The following is a 20272-nucleotide window of genomic DNA, read 5'->3' as shown; positions in this document are numbered from 1 at the left end:
CCCGAAAACCCAAAACTCGCAACCCGCATGCGAGGTCCAGTGTGGGGCGGCCTTTAGTAGGTTTAAGTGGAGGGTAATCGAACACCAAAAATAACCCGTTAACCTCCTCTTTTACCTTCCCACTTGACACGTGGTTGTGGATCCTACGCCCACAGAAGTCAAGCCGACAGCTGTCAACTGTCAGAGGGACCCCGGCCCCGCTGTCAGACTCTGACCGAGTGCATCCCTGTTCACTCGAGGGAGGGAGAGCTAGGGTATTCACCGCGTTCATGCTGCTGGTCGCTGGAACCCCTATATTGAGGCCAATAGCACGCAAGATCACAGCTGAATTCTCTCTAACTGACGGAGCGGGAAGATCACAAATTGGCATGACTGTGTCACAACGGAGCTGATGACGAGTCTCAAGCATTTTCCTCTCACTCCGAACAATCCCAGAGTAGTCGTAGTCGTTCAGCATCTCTCTTTATGGCAAACACTTATTTTTATTGAGCTAAATTACATAAATGAGTAAAATGGAGACAAATACCAAGCATGGAGCTTCTACCACGGCAACGCAGAGCCTACTGAGTTCCGTAAAGATGACAAAACATGGACTACTATATACAACGAGAAACAGACCAGGACTGAGGCCTGGCTGCGGAACAAAACCGACACCAGGCTACCGAGCAGGCAGACCAGGGTACGACAGACCAAACCAGTGATGGAACAGACCTAGCGATTGAACCAGACCAGTGGACAGGCAGACCACAGCTGTGCAGACCAGCTGCCCGGGTCGGGGCATGTAGACAGGCCAGCTCAGTGTCAGAGGACCAGACCAGTCGGACAGGCAGACCACAGCTGAGCAGACCAGCTGCCCGGGTCGGGGTATGTAGATCAGTGGCCAGATCAGTGCCAGAGGACCAGACCAGTGGACAGGCAGACCACAGCTGAGCAGACCAGCTGCCCGGGTCGGGGCATGTAGACAGGCCAGCTCAGTGTCAGAGGACCAGACCAGTCGGACAGGCAGACCACAGCTGAGCAGACCAGCTGCCCGGGTCGGGGCATGTAGACAGGCCAGATCAGTGCCACAGAGGAACAGGCCAGTCGGACTGATGTTCTTTAGGGGATCGTCGGCATCGTAATTAGGTATTCTACTGACCATGCCCGTCGAAATAATCAACTACGTTCAAACATACTACACTGTTACAGTAGTTCAGCGTACCTGCGCAGAAGCGGTCAGAGGCCATTCGACTTACCACAGGCTGCCGGGTAATGCCCGCCAGATCCTTGATGTTGTAGTACTGGTGCTTCTCGAAGGCGGCAAAGAGAACATTCATCACCTTATCCTTGTCGTCTCGAACCTTCTTACCCTCGGACTTCTTCTTTTGGGTGAATTCCACCTGCCGGAGCGAAGGACAGAGCGAGCGTCAGGGAGAATCGACGAACTTCCGGGGCCGGCACTAACCCAGTTACATATTGGCCATGAAATAATACTCGTGCTATCAGCGACTGAGAGATATCTTCTGCTCTCTAGGGTTCAGCTTGAAATCAGAACCTAACATCCAAAGTTACTACACATCCGGTAACAATAAGATTTAGCCTATATGCTCTCTAGGGTTCAGCTTGAAATCAGAACCTAACATCCAAAGTTACTACACATCCGGTAACAATAAGATTTAGCCTATAACATTATATTTGAGACGCCGAAGTGCTTTCATTTCATAAGGTTACTCACTACTCAGTATGTAATGCAATGCAATGTAAAAATCTGTTGAAGGATATCAAACTGAATTTACATTTACACTTTCTTCGTTTTTTTATTACTAATTCCGACCGTCCAAATGACGAGGACATGTCGTAAAAAATCGTGTATAAGTATCCATTAACACTTAACATCGAACACGGCCAGTGACCAGGCCACCGCAAAGGCCCAAACCATCGGGGGTCGGTCTGCCCATGGCGGCCACAGCCGGCGGGGCGTCCACTCACGTTGTAGCGGTGATTGGCCACGGGCTTCACGTGCACCACGTCGTCCAGCCGTTTGGCCATGCGGGCCGGCACGGCCGACTTTCGGAAGCCCTCCAGCTTCAGTTTCATGTAGGTCTCGCTACCTGTACCGGTACACAACCGGTAGTGTAAGAGCACGCAGCGCGATTACGAGAGAATTAAACGAGCATTGAAACATTATACCACCGGCATCTTTATCAGCTGACGGAGGGCTGACGAAAAAAAACGCTAAGGCACACTTGGAATAGGGCATAATCATTCTGTATTGAAATCGTCATGTTCATTAACAATTGTCCGCATTGGCCTTTTTACGGCGTCTATGCCCTATGGTATCCCCCTTCGCAGCCGTTTCGTCCCGACCCGATCGAGCTACAGCTTCACGAAAAAAAAAAAAACGAGCATGCTGCTCGTGACAGAGGAAACCGATGCCATCCAATTGTATGGTTGACCTTCCAGGTCAGGCCAATCCCTGAATGTCCGAAAAATTGTGATTTGCTAGATTTCCTAAAAGTGATTTTTTGTTAGGGGACGACCTCACTCATCTGTGCAAGTATTTTGTAGGAAATTTAGGTACTATTTAGGGTTTTTTAATATTTTTACTAGTATTATAAGCTTAGACATTAAATAAAAACGCTTTGACACCAATTTGCACTGAGTCCCAATTCCCAAATATACCACAGTTCCATTCTTTTAAAGGGAGATAATGACCTTTTTCCACAAAATCTGAGTTAGGATCATTTTCTGACAAAACACAACAAGTTATAATGTAAATTAAAACCATTTTGCTCAATGCGGTACCTTGCCGCAAATATCTCAACTTGAAGTCACGTTAGCGGGGAGCGTTGAAAATGACCGTTGAATAAGTACTTACATCACTTTTTGGTACTTGCATGTAATTTTGTAAAATGAGCGTATTCCTTACATTTGATCTTCATCACATTTAGTTAGTTAATGGTCGTCTATAGTGCCTTCAAAAGATATTCATGGTTTGGGGGTGGTTTATGTCTAAATTTACGCAACTATTTTTCCTGTTTATCATCTGAGGCCATATGCTGCTAATTTAGTAGCAACGACTCAATTTTGAATCGGTCCCGCCGACTGCACAATAAAAGAAGATAGATACAACACTTTTGCGGCATCACTGAAAAACTTATGCAGTACTGTTATCAAAATTCTCATAACACCGTTCGACAAACCTGAAGTCTTTTTGAAATAAATATGCTTGTATTTTTCGCTTCAGGCTCTGAGGCCAAAATAATGAATTTCGTAGTCGCAATCGCAAGATTTGGCTGCGTTTCTGGCGCATGCCGTTCATTTGTGGCGCAAAATAATACTTGGAAACAAAGAAGAGTAGGCACTATGTACGAATCTAATTAATTCTAAACCGAATTAACTCTAATTCAAATTAGAATCCTTACAACCAAGCAACGACAAGGCGATAACATAAACAAAAACCCAAGCGTCGCTGTTTGAAACAAAAGCGCCATATACTGCGACTTTTTTATAGAGAAGGACAAGAAGGACAACGCATTTCGGTGGGTGTTACAAGTACTGCAAGTACTGCTTCTTTTTTGCAAAAATAAAAACCTTTTTCACATACGAAAATGCGCTAGGAAATTTTCATATTTTATAGAAACTACAGTAGAAATAGTATAGATGTCGAGTAATTTTTATTAAAGAAAAAAGAAAGCTCATTATCTCCCTTTAAATGTATATTGCGATGCACAATGCAAACAAAAAATCGGAAGATATTTGCCTAAAACAAAATCGCTCGTGTGGTTCTCGACCTCTCGAGATATCAAAACGAGATGACAAATTAACTTCGAAGTTCGACTTTATCTAATTTGCCAGATTAACGGTAAAGTTGCATGCCAGTCGATCAGTCCATCTGTGAGCTGAATACATGCATTTCAAAGGTGTTTCATCGCTCTACCACGCCTCTATCGAAGGTGATGTCCGAAAAACTGAGCTAAAAAAATGAGCTCAAAACATGTGGGGCCAGGTCACTATTCCAATTCTCACATTCAATACGTATTCGATAGCAACATAATAAATGATGTTCGAGAGCATGGAAAAACGAGAGAATTATTTAAAATGTCTAATTTAAAATGGAAAATTTGCAAAACAACCTGTCCGTGCAGTTACCGATGAGAAAAAGATAACAAATAAAATAAAACAAGTCAGAGATAAAATAAAACAAATAAAACAACACATCCCATTAATCCTGCTACCCTAAATAATAACTAAAAGTTCGCAGCAGCCAGTCCTGTTCGGGAAGGTGGAAATACAGCAATCATGTACTTGTTCGTGATTAAGGTCGCTTATGGTAACCTGGCTATCTGACCTTAAATGATTAAAATATGATTGTTTTCCTTTACGTCACTGTTCGCGATACTACATACACCTGCTAACCTTACAACAGATACACAGTAATGATATGCTTACCTTCCGGCTTGCATTCAGCCCGCTGGATAACTCTTCCTTCCATCATGAGTTTTTCCGTCTCCGGGACGACAGCATTACTGTTGGCCGGTGCTGGTGACAAAAAGTCCGTTCAATGTTCACAGATTCAAATTAACAACGATGTCAAGGCACCACACAAGTCGCAAATTCAGTTTTTTTTCCATAAAAAGTTGTTCAAGTAAATGTGTGCTCTTTGTCGAGGTTCAATTCCGCATTTCATTAAATGTTCTCACATACAGGAGACATGAGACACTGCAAAGAACGTACACAAAATAAGCAGGAAACGTAACAAAGAACATAGAACAAAGAACAAGAACAAGAACAACAAAGAACATAGAACAAAAAAAAAACAAGAACAAAGAAAATAAGAGCCAGTAAGCATAAATGTCATATCGGAGAGAGAGAGAGAGAGAGAGAGAGAGAGAGAGAGAGAGAGAGAGAGAGAGAGAGAGAGAGAGAGAGAGAGAGAGAGAGAGAGAGAGAGAGATAGAGAGAGGAGAGAGAGAGAGAGAGAGAGAGAGAGAGAGAGAGAGAGAGAGAGAGAGAGAGAGAGAGAGAGAGAGAGAGAGAGAGCAGCAGCAGAGCCCTCAAAATAACCGAGGAGGAGCTCACGGGTAGTCTGAGAGAACACGCCGAGCGAGAGAGAGAGGGGGGAGAGCAGCAGAGCCCACAAATAACCGAGGAGGAGCTCACGGGTAGTTTGAGAGAACACGCCGAGCGTCTGGTTGTTGACGTTGCTAATGACAAACTTGTGGTCCTTTGGAATGGCTTCGGACTTCTCCATTGCCAGCACCGCTTCGCTCAAGGAGAAAGACACGTCCAGCTTCGGACGTCCAGACTGCCCAGACTTCTGTCCTGACGGTGTCCTGTATAAAAGCACAGTCGATCATGTATGGCCAGCTGCAGGCTTTCCAAAACATTAAGCAAAAGAGCAGGGTGAAAGTGCATCAGTATCAGCAAAAATGTGGCCACAAGAACGGATAAATGTAACCAGGTCACGTCGAGTCTCCTCACCAGCAGAAAAAGTTAGAAAGCTCGTCATAGATACATCGATAAATATTACCTGGCGATGCGAAGTTTCCCAACTTCTATGTTTCCTGGAGCTTTATCCCATCTTTGTGAAATATATTTGGGAACCTGAAGGAAGCATGACACATGGTCATTGTTAACTCTCAACATGGGTGTCGATTTGTATACCTTTGGGGGTGCTGCAGCACCCCCAATGCTCAAATGAGCACCCCCAATGGTTTTCCGGGCACCCCCAATGATTTTGTCCCTCAATAACTCCCACTAACTCTGCTTGAGGAGAATAATTGTTCTGCAGTCTTTCACTAATAAAAATAAAACAATTACGCAATTTACAAAGCATGAAATAAAGATGTAAAGCCAGAAAAGTTAGTTTTAAGAAGAAGAGCGAAAAAAAGACGTTAAGTTGTAAAGACACTGGTGTGGGTCCGTCGTACACGGGTGTCGGACCCTTAGAGCTGCTGGCGCGTACCCTTTACAAGCCAGCAGGGGGCTCCAGAGACCGGCGACGGGCCCTCAGAGGCCGGCTAAGGGCCATCAGAGGCCGGTGGTACCTTCAGAAACCCTGTGGGGTCGTCTTTAGAGACCGGAACGGACTTAGACGCCGATGGAGCCCTCAGTCGCCGGTGTGGGGCCTTCAAATGTCACCGGTGGCAGGGTGGCCGTCACATGCGCACTTGTGGGGCCTTCAGATGCTACGATGTTGGGCCCTCAGAGCCACCGATATAGGGCCTTAAGAGGCACTAGTGTGGGACCCTCAGATATGGCAATGTGGGGCCCTCGGACTGGAGGCGCCGGTGTGGGGGCTTCACAGTCGCCGGTGACGGCCCTCACAGGCGCCGTTGTGGGGGCTCTCAGAGACACTGGTTTAGGGCCATCACAGGCGCGCGTGGGGCCCTCAGAACTGCTGTTACGGAACGGACCCTTCATAGGCCGACAAGAAGATATCAAGAGGTCACCGGTGCCTTCAGGAGCCATGTGTGGTTCTTAGAGACTGGCATGGTGCGCTCAGACGCCGCTGGGATCCTCCGAGTCACCTGTGTAGGGCCGTCAGGGTCGCTGGTAACTGACAAGGGCCCTCAGAACCGCCCATGTAGGGTTTTTAAAGGCATTGGTGTAGGGCCTCAGAGTTAGGGGTGTGGAGCCCTCAGAGACGCCGGTGTGGCGCTCAGGGGTGCCGGTGAGGGCCCTCACAGTCGCCGTTATAGGGGCCCTCAGAGAAATGAGTGTGGGGCCATTACAGGCGGGTGTGCAGCTCCTAGAGCTGGCCCCCTATAGGCCGGTTAAGACCCCCAGAGGCCGGCAAGTGGCCCTCAGAGGCTGGCTTGGGCCCTTATGGAGATCTTAATGTTGGTACTTGTGGGCCCATGAGGTGTTCTTACGAGCCCTGTGGGGCCCTTCTGAGTCCAAATATAGCCAACCTGGACCCTCAGCGGCCAATTGGCGCCGCAGTGCCCCTCAGGCCCGAATAACCCGATGGGCCTCTGAACTGAACCTAATGGGGGGGGGGGCATGTGCCTCACGGGCCCACCTGGCTACGCCACTGAGGAAAATCGTAAACCCATAAATATCGAAATGCGATCACCTGTCATTTTTTTCAACGATTATTGCGATCGTCTGATTAACGCCAGAGCCTCGTAGCTATACCGTTGCCTCCCGCGCAATGTCCGCCCCTGTGGACCGCAGGGGCTGCTGCACCGGTGCTAATCGCGATCACCGGTTTGTCACTTTATTACAGAGGTGCCGGGGCTGCTGCCGAGCTGCCGGCAAATGTACGCGCTTTTTTCGGAAAGATGTTTATGTAATGAGGTAGCCAAGTACTAGGACGAGCAGAATGATTTTGAAGAACGTTCAACCTTTGGGAAATATTAGTGGAAATCCCGGGATTATCAGTACCTTATGGGGATACCCAACCATGCCTTGTACGGTTGTGCCCATGGCAAAGCTGCAATCTTTCACCCGGTGCAGGGGTTGAGCACCCCCAACCATTTTGAGAAATCGACACCCCTGACTCTCAATATATTGTTTCTACATATATCAGTACATTTATGCGGGTCAAACAGGAACAGTCCATTGGGGGGGGGGGGGGGGCTGCAGCTCTCTTTATCAGGGGCTGAGCATCAGGCACAACTGTCTAAGTCCCATCACCAGGTCACGTCGAGTCTCCTCACCTCAGAAAAAGTTAGAATGCTCGTCATAGTTACATCGACTGAACGATCACCTTGAAACTCTCAGCGATTGATAAGAGTTATAACAGTATGTAAAAAATGAATAAATTTTTATATCGGTGACTTAACCCGCGCACCGACGGGGGGGGGGCGGTTGACCGCCCCCCCCCCCTGAGGTTTTTCGCGAATAGCGCAAAACCGCGGCGCATAGCGCCGCGAAATTGGGCATGACTTTTCCCTCATCAATTTTAAACATGGTGTGCAAGTTGAGGATTATCATGTCATGTCATTTGTCATGTCATGTCATGTCATGTCATGTCATGTCACGTCATGTCAAGAAGTGCAATGAATGAGCCATATCACGTTAGGTAATCTTTCTATCTTTAATGAAAGCAAACCGAACGACCGAACGAATTGAATTTCTTCGAAGATGCAAGGAAGAACAAGTCATATGAGAAAGCGCTTGTTTGAGGCTCATGATGATAAGTATAATGATGAAAGAAAACCGAAGCCTCATAATAATGAATGTATTCTAAATTATGACCGAGAAGAAAGAGATAACAGTTTCAGGCATAGCCCATCATCAGATCTCCTAAAAGATACATTTTGAAAATTGTGATCTCGCCTTTTAACACATCCTGACACATTTAGCGACCATCCTCTTCTTTGAGAGTGTGATACAAAGTTAGATGATGGATATGATATATGTATGTGATATAATATATATGTATATGTGATATAATGTCACATATATATATATATATATATATATATATATATATATATATATATATATATATATATATATATTAGGGTGGTCCTTATTTTCGAAAATCGTATTTGGATACCTTGCGCCCCTTCAATCGGTGCAGTTTAACGAAAAAACATGTCTGTCAAAATTTCAGATCCCTACTTCATTATTTACTGGTAGCTCAACGCTCGTTCGTTCGTCAATGTTCGCTCAATGTCCGTTTCGTCGATCAATGTTCGTTCCCTTTTCCTCAGGCGTAACGATTGTCTACGACGCAAACTTCTGGGTACATGGTGTCCCCCAGTGATGAACTCCTTGGCTCCAAGTTCCCAGTAGCGGCGGAACACCTTCAAAAAGAGGGGGCCCCCTCTTTTTGAAAAAGAGCCCTCCCCGTTCCGCCGCCTATGCAAGCTCCCATCCCGCGGCCAATCTCTCGCCTACTTCCTCCACCGCCACCAAATCCTCTAGGAAACGGTCCGGGAAGCAGCCAACCGGACGTTAGAGAAGGTAGAGGAGTTCTGGGCAAGGGCTAGGATTCCCACCCAGCACGAGGGGAGAGCGTTCAAGAAGAAGGAAACTCTCTTCGACGAGTGGAAACGCCTAAAAAAGACCGAGAACAGGACTTCCGCCACCCAAACAGGCAACGAGGACGCATTCAAGAAACGTCTGGAAAACATCTTTGATATCGCCCAGGGTGACGCAATGTCCTTGGTAACCATCCCGGAAGATCGCGCCTTCCTTCTCGCCCAACGTGAGCCAGGGAGACGGGATAGAATGACAGAGGCAGGCATGGCGCTCCATTCCCGAGAAAAGAGGAAGAGGAGGAGGGATGACGCCGAAGAGAGGAGGAGGAGCAAGGCGTCGCAGGAGGCGCGGGCGGCAGCCGACCAAGTGGAGCTGGAAAGCATAACCTCGAGTAGCTCCGAATCGTCCCCACTTCGCGGAGCCGTGAGACCTGGCCCCAGCATGGGTACAGCCACTCTGTCATCCCGAAAGCATGGTCGAACCACGGTCATCACGCCGCGACTTTCCGCTAACGTCTAACGTCTAACGTGTGTGTGTGGGGGGGGGGGGCGGGGGTTCGGTTGGACCCCTGAGCCGTTTGGCTCCAGATCGCGCTAGAGCTTTGCGAAAAAAACGAGCGTGTGGCCCGTGACGAGAGGAAGCCGATGATGTCCAGTTTAAGGTCCTAGGTCATTGGTTGACCTTCCAGGTCAGGTCACTGACCCAATGGTCAGGAAAATCGGGACCTGCAAGAGCTTCGTACAGTGAAGCTGTTATGTTTTTGGGGGTGCTGATCACGAATTTCATGCTAGTTTTGATCACATATGATGTCTTCATGCATTTAGACCAGGTCAGGTCAGGTCAGGTCAACCATTAGGCGTCCTGCCGGTTACCCATAGTAGGTCTCAACTACCACTGATGGCGTCGTAACACGTTACAAAGGCACTAAAACTACTTCGTAAATGTTCAAATGGATGCTAAATTCGAAATCAGCCCGAAAAACTGCCTTAGAAACATGTATAACTCGGAAAAGTGACACGAGGTCATTATAGGTCAATGACCTGACCTGACCTTCAGGTGACCTTGACACCCACCGTAATGCATGGGACGAACATCATTTCACATGTTTGGGCGTTTATAATCGCAAAAAGACTAGAAACGCGCGGATAATGAGAGCTGACATACGCTGAATCGCGACTCCGGCCAAACATGGTCTCGAGAAGTAGGTCACAGGTCAAAGGTCATTTGGGTCAGGGTCATGAAATTTTCAGAGTAGGTATGAAATTGATCAACTCGGGGGAACTGAAAGTTTTGTCGCGATCGGCCGCTTTTTCCGTGAGTTATTCGCGAAAACCCATGGGGTCCATCCGACCCCCTAAACATACGAGGGTTAATATGCATTGAGCCACCAAAAAGCATCCGCCGATTTCGCTCTTTTTGCTCTTTTTCCACGTTTCTAGACGAATGGCATCATTTGAGGGGGCGCAAGCGCGAAAAAATACAAATTAAAATTTTGTATGGAAATAAGGACCACCCTAATATATATATATATATATATATATATATATATATATATATATATATATATATATATATATATATATATATATATATATATATATATATATATATATATATATATATATATATATATATATATATATATATATATATATATATATATATATATATATATATATGTGTGATATAAAGTTAGATAAGGCTATGCCTGAAACTGTTATCTCTTTCTTCTCGGTCATAATTTAGAATACATTCATTATTAGAAGAACAAGTCCTTACGAACTCAGCGCCAAGCAAGCTTCGCCCAAAATGGAGCAATAAAAGAGCAAGCGAGGCACATGAGTTTCTCATCCTTTGAAGAAAAGCGATTCATCCCAGAAAAAGACCTCTCCTCCAAAAAGTGTGTGATTCAGATGCAATTTTCACATGATGCATTCAAAAAGTGTCACAATCGCACTCAAACACCCATGACTAAGCAATAAATGCGAAACGTTGGGTAATTTCTTGCGTTTTTATCCCTTTTAAAATGAATTCAAAAGTTTAGGCCATACATGCACTTATATGTCACATGGTGTGCAAGGTTGAACTTCCTACCTTTCAAGGTCAGGTCACCAGGTCACTTCGAATGACCCAGCCTCAAATCACTTTTTTGCAACTTTGTCACCGTGTCAGAGCTACAGTAGATGACGGAGGCCTTTGAAAGTCGCAGGATGTAACGAGGTCATTAGTAGCTACAATTTGCATATCTCGGAATTTTGATATCGATGACCTAAGGCTAGGTCAATTTCTTGACCTCCCCATGCCATTATAAGTCAATGGGGGAAAATTAACCCCCTGTTTTTTTCACTAAAACGCGTTGTAGTGGCCCAATATACCATGGATGGCCTTATATACGATCAACCTTGACTACCTTGAGGCCTTTTTTGCTCTTGGGCAACTGGAAGTTCATGTGACGTCATCAAGGGTCACCAAAGGTTTTTTGCTAATAACTCCTCACAGGAATAAGGTACCGCCGCGCGGATGGTCGCACCGTATTCAGCTCGTCAAGGCGTATCGAACGATATACAAGTTGACCTTGAGGTCACGTGACCTGAGGTCAACCTTTGACCTTCACTTTTCGAGGTCAACACATATATGATTCGATTCGGATTGACGAGAGGATCACGATGGTGCCATTAGTTTGTTCCTAGCTTGGTTACTTCGAAAGTTATTCGAGAAAAACTCCTCATATTTTGCGCCACCATATTGACTTTTTTTGGCCCCTGTGACGTCATCTTTGACCTGACCTGAAAACCTGACCTGAAAACCTGACCTGAAAATTACCTTCGTAAAAATTTAGGCCTTGTCTGGGCGTACCCCATGCCGTTTACCGCTAGTCTCTATCTTGCTTCGTTCTCGAGATCTCAGGTGGGGGGGGGGGGGGTCAACCGCCCCCGCTCCGTCGGTTCTAAGCTGGCGCAGACCCCCGTCGGTGCGCGGGTTAACTCACGCCGGGCCGGGGGGGGGGGTGTTTGCAGTTTGCACACACCCTCCCCTGCGGTTTTTGGCACACCTGTTTATGCATCTTTTCCACACAGGTTGTGAAAATTTCAGACCCAGGGCTCTCAAGGTCAGGTCAGCAGGTCAGGTCAAGTGACCTCACCTCAGAAAAGACGAGGATCCAATTTCTTTACATCAGTGGACTACAAATACACGTAGCTATCAAATTACTGCTGTTTCGAATTTTCGAAATTTTGAAACTTTTGAAAAATATTTTTTTACAGTTCCAAAATATATATTTTTTTAAGAAGTTTTTTATTTTTCGCAAAACCCCGGAATATGTGTGATTGAACACACACTGATGAACTACTCTAGCAGGTTTTAGCCCAATATCTTTAAAAAATAACCAAGTTATTAGCATTATTGTCAAAATTTTACAATCATATATTTTTAAAAACCATTTTTCAGTACGTTTTTGACATCGTACAGCAAGCTAAATGGTAGGGGAGAGTGGGGAAAGATGCCCAGGGTTTGACTATGTCATATATTATTCGAAAATGACGATCAGAAAGCCAAAACTTGGAGTTTCAACGGAAGCCGACATCATTTTTCTCCAAAAATATCACACTTTCGTGACTGAAATATGATAACTTTTTTTGCTATTAAGCATTTTCCTGAAGAAACGAAAGGGGGCATCTTACCCCACAGGGTGGAAAAGACGCCCCCTGGCGTTGGGTAAGATGCCCCCTGCACTATAAGTGACATAAATATGCACGTGAATCGCCTGAACGAATCAGTAGTCCCTTCGAGCCTGCAGTAGACACTAAACGTCATCGTAAGGGCCCTCAAAAGTAGTCGTAAGGGGCTTCAGAGGTCATCGTTAGGGCCATCATAGTCCAGCGTGGCCAAACAAGCCTCCGTGGTGGCGTTCGGAGACCACTGTGGGGCCCTTATAGGTCTTCATGATGCTTGAGGGCCCTCGAGCCCATCGTGGGGACCTCAGATGCCAGCGCGGCCCGTGGGGCCAACGTGGGAGCCCTCAAAAGATGTCGTGAGGGGCCCTGAAACCAATAATGGGGCCCACAGAGGCCGTCGTGAGGGCTCTGAGAGTCAGATGCCGCCCAAAAAGTCGCTGTGTGGGCCGAGAGACCGGCATGGGGAGCACCCGACCGTACCGGACTCTCAATAGTCCCAGATCGGCTTTTGTCTCTCATCACAAGTATGTAATAAATAATTTGACGGGCTGCTTGAAGGACAGCCTACGGATTTAGGGGTCTTTCCCCATCAGGACAGGGGGCATCTTACCCCAAGGTACCGAAGTAACATTAAATCAGCACAATTTGTTAGCCAGAAAACTACACCCTGAAACAAACTGTTTGGGACACAGTACACGCATGCTAATGTATCACGACTAGAGCTAGGGACGCAAAAATTATCTACCTTCTTTGATATTTACAATGTTTTGACGCCAAAATATTTTTTGAAAGCAGCAAATAAAAAACATGCAATCACCAGCCAGCCGTTGCCCAACTGAGCTTCGCAAATTTTTGTGCAGTTAACAAGGCAGGCTTCCGCTTTACGCTAAGAACATTAATTTCCAGGTTCGATTCTTTGTTTCCCCGCTAGAGGGGGTGGGGCGTCTTTCCCACCCTGGGCATCTTACCCCACTCTCCCCTACCATCGTGTTCCTGAGCTCAAACTGCATCTAATAGGCACATTTATTGTTTAAAAAAAAAATCATTTTCAAAATTTGACCTTTTCTGACCTGAAAGTAACCCGAGTCCTGACCTCCGGTAAATTCAGCTGAAAATGACCTCAAATGACACAGACGACATTATTTTCGATATCTACGAGTAAAATGGACCGAAAACATGCGTCACGTGACCGATACATGATACACAATTTTCGTGACCTAGGATGACCTGGCCTTGACCTGAAAAATTCGAAGTTAAAGTTCGGTACTCTCAGGGTATCTAAGGCATATATCAAGGAGTACGTAACCCAAAAAAGAGCCTGATCGGACTTGTTAGCCGGCGGCCAGAGCCTAAATTGTGAACAAGCAAAAATGCCGATAATGTTTACTTTGACCTGACCTGTGACGTCATCGGTGACCTCGACGTCAATAAAAATAGGTTTCCCTCAACAGTTTTTCCAGGGCCATCAGACACTGTTTGAATTTTGACGATCGGCCCAGTAGTTTCGAAGATAGGAGGGGGCTCTGGAGAGCCCCCCCCCCAGTCACTCGCGTTATGGAAAATACCCCAGTCATGCACGGGTTAACCCGCGCCCCGTAATGCTATCGGCGGACCCTGCCACCCGTGGGGTGGGAAAGGGGGCGTTTCGGCCCCCTTTGGATCTCGGAAAGTGACCGGCCGATTTTCACAATTCAAACGGCGTTCGATAGTCCCACCGGGGAACCTTGTGACCCAATTTAAGAAAAAGGCATGTTATTGAAAATCATCGATGGAGACTTGTCTAACACATATTTTGCTATTTGAGGCTACTGATACCAGGCACAGACATCAGGTCACTGAGGGTCATAATATGAACTAGTCTAGTGTCATGTGATACATGCTTTATAGTTCACTTAACATGAGAAATGCGATTATGTGGGTTAGTCGACCCTTGGGACCAGTTTGGGTTACGTTTTGGTGAAGGTCAGGTCAACGTCAGGCTAAATTAGGTCAACTTTGAAAATTGATATTTTTGCATAAAACGGGTATCGCTTCGATGCAGCTCGTCATGGGGAGTTCAACGGTGGTCTTCGTTTTGCGCCACATGGTCTAGAATTGCTAAAAACTGAGTTTGAAAATTTGACTTCGCCAATTTTGAACTTTTTTTGTCATAGCTTGGCCAAAAAAGAGGTATCGATTTCAAATTTGGCCCGTCGACGGAAGGCGGTAGGGACAATCAGTTACCACACATCTTCCGTTTTTTTAACTCTTTTATTTTTAGGTATTATTTAAAAGTACTTTGTTTTTCTGGGACAGAAACCAACAATGTAAAAAATCCGAGATAGCAGTACCATAGCCTTAGTAATTCTACACCTTTTAGGTCTTGAACAACTTTTTTTGTATCTTCAAAGCTGTAGGCCTGACAGCTTGTCCCGCAAAACCTTTTTTGGGTCGAAAATGGCAGAACATGACATCATTCTGACCTCATTTGTGGCCAACCTATCATAGCCTTTGAAAAAAATGGTCACAATGTGTAAAATTGATGTTTGGAGCCTCAGAGGGGTCCTGAAAGTTTAGTGACAATATCTGCAGTATGTAGTTTGGAAGATATCTACCGAAAACCGGCCCTCCTGAGGGGGCCGGTCGGCCGGCCGGGCGGGCGGATCGCCGGCCGTTCGCGTTGGGTGGACGATTCGTTCGCCCGGTCGGTGGTTAGGGGGCGCCGTCCGACGAAGTTGCAGTGCCGGGCCGTGCCGGCGGGGGCTGGCAGCCGCCGAGAGTGGCTTGTATTCTGGTGGCCCGAGAGGCTGGATTCATTGTGGTGTGCTCTTCGTTTCCTGTGCTTTGTCATGAGATGCGCTCGTCCTCAGTTGTTTGCCTTCTAAATAAACGTACGGGAAAAAGATATCTACGGAAAAGGACAGAAAGGGACAGTTTCGCCCCCCCCCCCTCCCCCCCTACGGGATGCAGGTTACTGACCAAACCTGAACAGCTGTTTGCCACTGACAATTTTAGTATTATCATTACTTTGTCTTGACATTGCTGTTCTCAAAGGGAAAGAAATGCTGCAAATCATTTATTGCTTTCAACATTTCTTCCAGATAATTCAAACTATTTTATGCAGCATTTCTTAGGCTGAGGTCTCCAATACCAGAGCACATATCCAAATTTTATCTGGAACACCAAGAGCCTGCAAAACCAGGAATTGGCTTCTTGAAAACAATGCAAATGTCTCACCTTCACTAACCAGACTCCTCTTGAAGCATTGGTGCAGTCCAGCTCTCCTTCTTGGATCTGTGTTGCCATCTCCTTTACAGAATTTCAGACAAGGACTCTGCAACCTGCGGAAGAAAAAAAGTTGAATATTGGCTTGCCCAGGATATCTTTGAAAAACAATAACCATAAAATGACTATGAGCCTATGGGTCTGTTCCAGCAGTTGTTCCAACCTTCTCTAAGTCCCTCAGACCCCTCTTGTTTGAGGCATGTCATGCAAATGTGACTTTTTTTACAACATGGATTTGAGCAATGTAGAAATGATTGTGGGGATTGAGACGGATATGATATTTTTAATAGTAATTCTCAATATTCATCTATGGTCTTTTTCTTTGAGAGCAATGTTTATCTCAAAATCAATGCTTAAGCACCATAAATTGCTGACCATTACAGCCCACCAACTCAAACAGCTGATTTCCCCATAAAAGTATTCCTGCCCCAGCTCTAAAATGACTCTTGAAAGCTCATCCAACCTCCTCAGATATTTTTAGATTAACCACTGGAACAGACCCAATGACTCAGTAAAAACCTTCAGTTTCTAGCCCATCTGTTTATTCATCAGCACAAGGGATGATATGTACGATGTGTGCCCAGTGGGCATCAAGCCATTAGTGTCAGAGGTGACAACTACTGGCTGTAGCCAGGCTGTTTCAGTCATTACCTATTGATGCGGACTTGGACGCAGATGGAGAAAGAGTTGTGACAAACAAACTAGTAAGGTAGGTAGGCACTCAATCAAGTATATATGCCAGAAAGATGGGCCTTATCAGCTTGAATCCAATTAAATACTTAAGCTTCCCAAGGCTGTTTGGTCCATCCAAGGTATAACTATAAAAACACTGGGTTCATCCAAGGGCGGAATTTGGCAAACTATAGGAATCTTGGGCCAAACTTATCTATAGGAGTCAGTACCTAGGTTAGGCCAAACTAGGCCAAGCCACAGTGTAATAAGTAGTATTTATATACACTGTGATAAATAGGCTTAACATCACTGGGGGCTGAAGGTACGCGACTGTTCAGTAAATTTCCATCGTGTCCGGGCATTTCTTTTGTAACCATTAACCAATTAGCTTATGGAATTTGCATAGCCTGTAAAATTCATTCGAATGTCACCATCGATACCGTCAAAGATGGTACACGAGCAGCACAGTATATCAAGATACCTTGAATATACCTATAAGAAACCAGTGTATAGCACTATATATGACCTTGGTGTATAGGGCCTTGAGCAGCACCAAGGCTATAGAACTCCAGCACTGAACTCTTGACCAAGGCCCTATATCTCTTGACTGAACTCTAATCTTGACTGTAAATGACCGAGGCCAAGACGAGAGGCGAAAGCAATGCCTGTGCCTATCCCTGTGCCGCCTGGGCACTTTCGCCACGAACGAAACAGAACAGCCAGAATTGTCGCATTTTATGGGCAGCCAAATTTAAAAAAAAAATTTCCTTTACCAATGATATTTCAACTTGATTTCAACACTAATCTTTACTTTCGCCCGTATTGGTGTTTTGCCAGCCGCGAACGTATAAGGGGGAGAGGGGAGAGCTCTGTTGAACTCCGGACTCCCCTTGCCGTTTCGCCCCTGATCGAGCTAGAGCTTCGTGGAGAAAACGAGCGTGTTGCCCGTGACGAGAGGAAGCCGATGATACCCAATTGCATTTAGAAGTTTGGTTTATTGGTTTATTGGTTTACATAGCCTTGCCCAATTGTAACCCGCGCCCCGCTGGAGGGGAGGGGCAGAATCTGCCCCCCTCCCGTTTTTCGCCATTAACTTCTAAACGCGTTACGCCAGCGACGTCAAACTTTCAGTACCTAATCATACATCAATTTGACACGTTCCCTGAAAATTTGAGCGAAATCCGTCGGATTTTTTTTTTGAAAATGAAGTTTTAGTGACGTCATGTTCGCCATTTTCGCCTTTAAAAAACGGTAAAATTTCAAGCACCGCTAACATCTTTATTTTTAAAGGAATCAAGACGTAACAAAAAAAAGGTTATACGTGATTCTACTTTGTTTATCAAATATGAAATAGCTATCTCGGTTTTTTGGAAATTTTGGATTTTGCCCCAAATTTTTTTTTAACTGACTTTTTTTGGGAAAATAATTATAAAATCCAAATTTTGAGTGTATCGAAAAACCGGAATATATATCAGAGAAGTATTCTTTATGCACCTACATACCAATTTTCAGAAGAATCGGTTAAAAAATGTGGGAGTTATTCAAAATTTTATGACGTCACGACACACAAAATTTTTGAAAAATGATTTTTTTTGGAAGTTCTAGACTTCGTACGGAAACAAAAATAGCACCATTTGATTTGCCGTGAAAAACTACATCAGATAGACACCTTTTTAGGCCTTAACAACCAACTTCAAAATTTGACCTCACTTGACCTGACCTTGACCTGACCTCGACCTGAAATTCATCCAGAGGTGGTCCATATCACTTATTGAGTGTGTCTATTGAATTCTATGAATAAAATGACCCATAAAACATGTGTCGCACGTGCCCTTTTCTATATTTTGTTTTGGTGACCTGACCTGACCTTGACCTTGACCTTTGAATGATATTGTATGCAACGAATATTGTTTTGGTAGCCTAAGAACACGTTTTGGGCAATCAGTCTCAGTCCATTCTTTGGCGACTACGGACACGGTGCAAGGCCGATAATGTAGAAACTTGCATTTTGTACCCTTGACCTGACCTTGACCTGACCTCTGACCTACTTAAGCAAAAAAATTGGGCTCTTCAGATCCGCCTTGTTGAGAGTTTTCGATTGCCGTTTTCCCCGTCTTTCTACGACCATCGGTCCGAAGTTAGACAGGGGGGGGGGGCAGAATCTGCTCCCCCCCCCCCAGCAGGGCGCGTATGGCTGAATAGCCCAGCGGGGCGCGGGTTAAGGTCCTAGGTCATTGGTTGACCTTCCAGGTCAGGTCAATGACCCCAAAAGTCGGGAAAATCGGGACCTATAATTAGATAAGTAAAAGAAATTGAACTTTCCCTCGACAGTAAAAATGCAAAAAGCCGAATAATGTATTGAAAAAAAACGTGAGCTTTCGGCCACTGGCCTTTAGCAAACCAACGATACAGCAATATTGGTTATACCTAACATTGTTTGTAACGTTGGTTTGATAAAGGCCAGTGGCCGAAAATTCACCGTTTTTTTTAATGCCTACATTATTCGGCTTTTTGCATTTTTAATGTCGAGGAACAGGTCAATTTCTTTTACTTATCTATAGTCTGGCAAACCGAAAGAACGGAGTTACCCAGCCAGCAATTCGCTTGGGCTGAACTGTGGCAGGCGTCGGGCAGCTTGGGCTTAGCTTGGGTTTGCCCACTTTGATCAAATCCAATGCATTTTTTACTAGGGCTGAGCTGGGGCATGCCGCAGCTATGCCCACGTGCGGATAGCAGTAGCTCAGCCCGACATCTGCCAGCGCATCCAAAACAGGCTTAACTTGGGCGGAGCGCGGGCTGATCAAGCTGGCTGTGTCCTTCGGCTAACTGGAGTAAAGCCCGAGTTTAGCCATACTTGTTCGGCTGTTCGCGCATGCGCAGTTCTGCGCCAATCATGTGCAGCGTTTGTGACAGTCTGTGCGCTGTGCGACGAAACGACACACCGGTGTTGGGGCATTTGGTGGTTGATGTTTGGGCGCGTGTGACAGCGCGAAGAAGGGATAGTGCTCACTGCTCTTATCAAGTGGACTGGCATGGAGTTTTACGGTAGGTAAGTGTATTGAAGGGTGCGCTTGATCGTATGTAAACGTCATGATTTTGACTGAGTTTGACGCCATCAAACATGAAGCTGAATAGCTGTTCAGCCTGGCGACTTATACCTTCGCTCAGAAAAGCTGCATTCCGTGCCTTTATATCTTTGTGAAATACCAGCACTTCTGACCCAGGAAAATGAAATACAAAACACAAATATTTATCTACTTATCACCGAGCACGCTCATGCTCTGTCCGCATTTAAAATCAAATGAACATTTTATACGGATCAATGAGAAGTGTTTTTACAGTATTAATGGATCAATAAGTTATTTTTCAAGCAAACATGCAATGTAAATTAAACCAATTAATCTCTTTTTCAGGTACGTACCATTAGAGCAAATGGTTCCAAAAAATGGAATACCAGGACCGGGTGGACGCCGCAGTCGCCCTCGCCAAGTGGTTTAGCGGAAACTGCCTGCTTATAATTAAGTAGGTATACCTACATACAGGGTGATCCAAAAAATTTGGAACCCCTAACTTAAAATGTCTGTAAGTCCGAAATTATTCACTTTATTGACAAATTGCAAACACCATTAGAAAGAGCATTAAATCCTCTATAAAATCACGTCAAATTAGTTAACGTATGTTGTAAAGCATTGACACACTAGTCACTATTATCTTTTGGAATGAGCGTCAGAAAACTGAGTGAA

General features: G+C 45.4%; 1 protein-coding gene across 1 annotated transcript; it reads right to left on the bottom strand.

The window, feature by feature from the left end:
- Window positions 1–1235: 1235 nt before the first annotated feature.
- On the bottom strand, window positions 1236–17185 carry LOC122390971 (general transcription factor IIF subunit 2-like; the record flags this gene model as incomplete). Its single annotated transcript, XM_043384446.1, has 7 exons — window positions 17165–17185; window positions 15810–15913; window positions 5513–5586; window positions 5143–5315; window positions 4432–4521; window positions 1969–2090; window positions 1236–1379 (listed from the first exon to the last, which is right to left on the bottom strand). Coding segments are annotated over exons 2-7 (672 nt in total), but the record flags the coding sequence as incomplete, so codon positions are not given.
- Window positions 17186–20272: the final 3087 nt, after the last annotated feature.

The sequence above is a fragment of the Amphibalanus amphitrite genome, unplaced genomic scaffold, assembly GCF_019059575.1.
Source record: "Amphibalanus amphitrite isolate SeventyFive unplaced genomic scaffold, NRLGWU_Aamphi_draft 000417F_arrow, whole genome shotgun sequence".
Lineage (NCBI taxonomy): Eukaryota > Metazoa > Arthropoda > Thecostraca > Balanomorpha > Balanidae > Amphibalanus > Amphibalanus amphitrite.
The sequence above is the reverse complement of the archived record's forward strand: the minus strand, read 5'-3'. Positions and strand labels throughout refer to the sequence as shown.